This window comes from Cibotium barometz, chromosome 1 (genome assembly GCF_041138505.1).
Source record: "Cibotium barometz isolate CiBa-2024 chromosome 1, ASM4113850v1, whole genome shotgun sequence".
NCBI lineage: Eukaryota > Viridiplantae > Streptophyta > Polypodiopsida > Cyatheales > Cibotiaceae > Cibotium > Cibotium barometz.
Genome location: NC_141046.1, coordinates 8,009,322 through 8,015,361, shown reverse-complemented (window position 1 = coordinate 8,015,361; position 6,040 = coordinate 8,009,322). Strand labels below are relative to the sequence as shown.

Below are 6,040 nucleotides of genomic sequence, written 5' to 3'. Positions count from 1 at the left end.
TGCTACAAATCAAAGATCTCATCACTTCAAGTACTTCCATCGCGAAGACTTCCACGGTCATAGACTCTACTTGCAATTGGTAAACTTTTATGCTTAAATATGGAAGCAAGTAACAAGAACCAGATTACAAGATCACATACCCTGTGTAGTGTTTTCTTGTCCTACGTACTCTCTTGCAGATTGTTGTTACCATGTGTTGATGGAACAATAGAGAGCAGATGATAGAGAACATGGGTAATTGAGAGGGTAGTGTGAGTTGCAAGTCTACATCGACAACCACTTGTTTGCAATACTGTATTTATATGCATTGGTATAGAAATTGGTCAGAAATGCCCATGACACTATGTACTTGATTCTCCCAAGATCAATATACTTTATTTGAGGTAGGGATCGACCGTTCCGGCTCATTGTGTGTCTCTTGTCAATTCAACAAATTACTTCTTGTATTGAGCATGTGTCCATCAAATCTTAGTGTATTTAAGTATATTAATTAGCATTGTGTTCAACCAAGTTACATTCTGCACCTCACAGACACCCTTCATATCTCTTCCTCTTGAATGTACCCTGCTTACAAATTTCATGGAGAGAATATCTGACCACTCAGTCATATACAATAAGCAGCAAAATACCACCACTGGTGTCTCCACAAATTCCACTCCCGCTGTGTTATGCAAGCAAAAGAGCGAGAATGGTTTGAGGAGATGGGTTGTGGATCATTACCTCGAAAGTATAGTCAGCAGAGTGGGTCACTGTTCTAAACCCATTTACATAGTTTGAAGAGATGGGTTGTGGATCATCACCTGGAAAGTATAGTCAGCAGAGTGGGTCACTGTTCTAAACCCATTTACATAGTTTCCAAAACACTGGGTCACTGTTCTCAACATCTTCAAATCTGTAGATAGAAAATATAACATTGTTAACATCGACAACTCCATCACAGAATCATGAACTAGCATTAGAGCTAGAAGTGTAGCTTGTACAACAATACCAACTTGTGACACGTTTGATGAACCTTCACCCGCAAAAAAAAGAATAAACCCAAGTACCACAAGACAAATCGATGTGAAAAATACCTACTTTTAAGGTTTGAAAGATATCAATGGAGAGAACTTCAAAAATTCATGGACAGACACTTGTCAATCAAGCTCTTGTGTACATTTATGGGACCAAAACTGCTCCAGTACTTTCTCGAAGACAAGTCAATCACCTTTACCTCTGTGCTCAGGCAGGATTCATAAACCCTAAGCCTACATTTCTCCCTCAGGCTAGACCATATAACTATATTACTCACTCGAGCTTGCACACTATGCACTGTCTGTGAAATCGGCATCAATCACGTCATCACCTCCAGCTGGCTTGGGGGAACCATTGTTACCAGGCCCTGTAGCACCCTCAGGCGCACCAGCTGACGCCCCAGCTCCTGGCTGGCTGTATAAGGATTGCCCAATTTGCATGACTTCCTGGTTGAGAGCCATCATTGCATCCTTGATAGCTTGTGTTGATCCTCCAGCCATAGCATCCTTCAGCTCTTTTACTTTTGCTTCTACTTTCTCCTTGACAGGAGGAGGAACTTTGTCGCCCAATTCCGTCAGCTGCTTTTCAGTTTGGTATATCACTGAGTCTGCCTGATTCTTTGTATCAATAGCATCTCTTTTCTCCTTATCTTCTTTGCTGAATTTCTCAGCTTCATTGACCATCCTCTCAACCTGAAAACACAATTAAAACAAACAAGACATGAGCTCAGAACTCTGACTGCCGCAGCCCAAATAATAAGCATACATCTTGAATCTCCACCCAGAGCAGATCTAATGCACAATACCTCATCCTTTGGTAAGGTACTTGCACCAGTAATTGTGATGTCTTGCTTCTTTCCACTGCCTTTGTCAGCAGCAGTTACAGAGAGGATACCATTTGCATCTATATCAAACTTCACCTCAATTTGAGGAACTCCTCTTGGGGCAGGGGGGATTCCATCCAATCTGAAACTACCTAATGACTTGTTATCCCTAACAAACTCACGTTCACCTTGCAGCACATTGATCTCCACAGTTGTTTGACCATCAGCAGCAGTCGAAAAAACTTCTGATTTAGACGTTGGTAGAGTGGTGTTTCTAGGGATAATCTTCGTCATTACACCACCAAGGGTTTCTAGACCAAGTGAAAGAGGGGTTACATCTAGAAGGACAATGTCACTTACTTCACCTGCCAAAACACCAGCCTGCAAAGAAAGCTTATGTGACAATACTACAATCTAGGTGTAAGATTGAGAAAACATGCACAAGAGCAAAGCACTCGTAAAGGTGGGCAGTGATAAGCCAAACAAGCAAACCTGCACAGCAGCTCCAAGGGCCACGACCTCATCTGGGTTGACAGTAACATTTGGATCCTTGCCAGTCATTCTCTTGACCAACTCCTGTACTGCTGGAATCCTTGTAGACCCTCCAACAAGTATCACCTCTTTTACATCACTAAAATTAAGCTTTGCATCTCTAAGTGCGTTTTCAACAGGGGTTCGACATCTACAAGACAAAGTCAAGGAATGACATAAGTATCAACTTCATAGTAACCATAAGCCAGAAGTCTCCAACATATACCTATCAAGTAAATCTGAGCATAATTCCTCAAACTTGGCCCGAGTAAGACTTGTTTCAATGTGCTTTGGCCCGTCGGCAGTGGCAGTGATGAAGGGCAAGCTGCAGGTAGCAACAAATATATAATATCAGATACACCCTTTCACAAACATTATGAGTCATGACAGCAGCTTAGTGTTATAAGCAGCTTAACATTATGAGTCATGACAGCAGCTTAGTGTTATAAGCAGCTTAACAAAAAAACCCTGCTACAAAATAATTGAAACACTACCTAATGCTTGTTTGAGTCAAAGATGAAAGTTCCATCTTAGCTTTCTCTGCAGACTCAGTCAGGCGTTGCAGTGCTTGCTTGTCTTTGAGGAGATCAATCCCTTCATCAATCTTGAAATCCGATGCCAGCCAATCAACAATGCGCTGCAGCCAATGAACTTCCTATTAAAACACTTGCCAAACATTTGACTAGAAATCACATGCAGTCAAAACAATTAGCTCAAGATGATGACAAGGTTGCTGGCAGAAGAACCTTGTCAAAATCATCTCCTCCAAGATGAGTGTCTCCAGAAGTAGATAGCACCTCAAAGACTCCATCACCAACCTCCAACACTAAAAAAAACTCAAACAGGGCATAGGTAAAAGTTTACTACATATAATATTTGTGCTATATAATAAGGAAAGTGTTTCAAGACGCATAGTACCAGAGACATCGAAAGTTCCTCCACCAAGGTCAAATACAAGTATAGTCTCGTTGCTCTTCTTCTCAAATCCATAAGCCAGAGATGCAGCTGTCGGCTCATTGATAATACGAAGAACTTCTAAAGAAGCAATCCGCCCAGCATCTTTGGTGGCTGTTCTCTGCGAATCGTTGAAATAAGCAGGGACCGTGATAACAGCTTTGTTGACTTTGTCATTCAGAAACTTTGCTGCATCGTCCACAAGCTTCCTTAGGACCTAACAAACCAACTCAATAGTCAACAAAAGCAACCATCATGAAGGGAGCAGTTTCTTAACTCTACACCATGAAGAGACTGTTTTCGAAGTAATTAAATTCTCCATTACCGTACTAAAACAAAATTTAATCTCTGTTAACCTTGAGTAACTTGGGGGTGTGGTTTGCCAATAACCATATTCTCTGTTGGTTTAACAGAAACCAAGTTCTCTCCTAACAAAGTAAAGCTTAGCAGAGAGAAACTGAGTTCTCCTGCTTAGAAGAAAGTGGTTTTAAAGAAAGTGGTTTTACAAGGAGGAGTGGTTAAACAGAAATTGCATTGCTAAACTGTCGTCCCCAAAGGCTAGCATTCCATGACAACCAGTTCATATAGACCATCCATCATAAATCAATTCTAGCCCAAAATCATGTGAGTTCTTCCATGACAAAAGTGTGACATCCCATTCCAAAAAATGCATGACGAAAGGGAACAGCTTACCCTGTTATGCCTGTAATCACAGAGACCGGTTCAGAGCGGGAAGAACCTGAGCTCAGCTATTATCTGGGTACCTCTTGCTAATCCTAGACCTCACCTCAACCCCCACAAGCACATAACCATTGAACACAATTGAACCCTCGCTTCACCATAAAAATTAGATAAAGAATTCTCTGCTCACCCTGAGCTTGGACATAGACAGAGATATATCTTGACGTTATCCCGTAGATAAGTAAATGTTGATGTGCTGAGGCATACCTGAGCGGAGATCTCTTCTGCCGCGAATTGTTTGCCGATGGCCGGGCAGTCGAGCTTAACATTCCCGTTGCCGTCGCGGATAACTTTGTAAGAAACCTGCTTAGACTCGTCATCGACTTCGTTCATCTTCCGGCCGATAAACCGCTTGACAGAGAAGAAGGTGTTCTCGGGGTTGACGACGGCCTGACGCTTGGCGATTTGTCCGACAAGGCGGTCGCCGTTCTTGGTGTAGGCGACCACGGAGGGGGTGGTCCGCTGGCCTTCGGCGTTGGAGACGATGGTCGGCTTGCCGCCCTCCATGGCAGCAACGGCAGAGTTTGTAGTGCCGAGGTCGATTCCGACAACCTTCTCGCTCACCACGCGGACGGGGCCGCCGGACTGGTGGCGCCGGACGATTCTACCCTGGATATGGCAGAGGCTAGCTTGCGAGAAAACCCTAGATTTATGATGCACAGACAAGCCGAAGAAGGCTGTACGCGGCAGAGCGGAGCAAGAAGAAGAAGATGAGGAAGACGCTGGACCTCCTGCAGCAGCTGCGGCCATGGCTGAGGCGTTTCTCAAGGACTCAGCTGTAGCCATGGTCATAGCTTCTCCTCCTCTCTCCTCTCTCTTTTCTCTCTTTTGTTTTTGTTTTTCGAGCCGGGGTCACAGACGAGCATGCTAGACTCGAGCAGAGAAACGCGTTTGTCATTAGCTTCGTCGTCTCGGTCGTGAGGACGGTTTCGCTACTTTCTTAAGGCATGATGTCGGAAGACCCAAAAATTGGGCACAACAGCGACCAAGAACTCTCTAAGGAGCCCGGTACTGTGGAACTTGCCGTTAGGCTCACCCACTAAAAACTCTGCAAACTCGACGAGTTTCCGGAGAGGAATTGCCCTACCCACAATGGGTGTCGGCTCGAATCTGTGTTCTCTTTCTGAGCGGGAGTACTCTAGGCCAATGCAATCGAGACAGGATGCTTGTTGTGCCACATTTTGGCCCTTAACACACTAAAAGTCCTCTTCAAACTACCAACTTGCCAGTTGGAATTTTAATGTAATTTTTAACATCGTTTACTTTTTCTAATGCCACCATGTGTTCGGGTGAAAGGTTAATAAGAAAGATTAGAATGCCACAAAAATCCATGTGTGATGTGGATGCCAGTTGGTTTGATGCTTTGCAGATGGCATGGGCAATGGTTGTGAACCCTCCTGCAAAAGCCTTGAGAGAACTCTAGCACTAAATAGCACTAAAGTGCTACTTCTTTGCACTTGTTCTAGCTTAGGACTCCTCTCTCTCTTAGGGGTTTTGTGAGGAAGAGAAAAAGATGATGCATGTGCCGAATACTTCTATGAAGAGAGTTATTTAGGAGTAGAGTATTCGTGGGTCAATGTCTACTATGACAGTTTTGCCCTTGGGACAGGGAATTGTACAATTCACCTGTTTTACCCTAGTTTGATTGGCATTTTGTGTGACATCACATTGGGAAGGTTCTTGTGGATTTTGTCTAGGTTCTTATGGCTTCCCAGTTCACCTGTTTTACCCTAGTTTGATTGGCATTTTGTGTGACGTCACATTGGGAAGGTTCTTGTGGATTTTGTCTAGGTTCTTATGGCTTCCCAGTCACCTATTCAAAGTGGGCACTGGTTTGTGTCACCATTCCCACCAAATCTCGACCTTCCGGCCAGGATTAGTGAGGTCTAGTTTTTAACTTGGTTTCTTTTTGAGCACCCACACCTTCTTTGTTACTTGGCTGGGGAGGGTTGATATTCTAACAAGGACCCATTCTCG

The 6,040-nt window shown here is 43.7% G+C and overlaps 1 protein-coding gene across 1 annotated transcript; it reads right to left on the bottom strand.

Annotated features, from left to right (window-relative positions):
* Positions 1-1,060: 1,060 nt before the first annotated feature.
* On the bottom strand, positions 1,061-4,982 carry LOC147641571 (stromal 70 kDa heat shock-related protein, chloroplastic-like). Its single transcript, XM_086790010.1, has 8 exons — positions 4,271-4,982; positions 3,287-3,539; positions 3,115-3,194; positions 2,863-3,005; positions 2,595-2,693; positions 2,330-2,519; positions 1,820-2,218; positions 1,061-1,706 (listed from the first exon to the last, which is right to left on the bottom strand). The coding sequence occupies exons 1-8, from the start codon at positions 4,853-4,855 to the stop codon at positions 1,305-1,307; spliced, it is 2,151 nt and encodes a 716-aa protein (XP_086646136.1). The 5' UTR covers positions 4,856-4,982; the 3' UTR covers positions 1,061-1,304.
* Positions 4,983-6,040: the final 1,058 nt, after the last annotated feature.

What these genes read in the sequence shown, in the direction of transcription:
- LOC147641571 (XM_086790010.1), bottom strand. Translation starts at nt 4,855, where the DNA reads ATGACCATGGCTACAGCTGAGTCCTTGAGAAACGCCTCAGCCATGGCC. An exon ending in GAGGAGATGATTTTGACAAG is followed by an intron (nt 3,006 to 3,114) that starts GTTCTTCTGCCA and finishes CATTGGCTGCAG; the next exon opens with CGCATTGTTGATTGGCTGGC. An exon ending in GTACCTTACCAAAGGATGAG is followed by an intron (nt 1,707 to 1,819) that starts GTATTGTGCATT and finishes TTGTGTTTTCAG; the next exon opens with GTTGAGAGGATGGTCAATGA.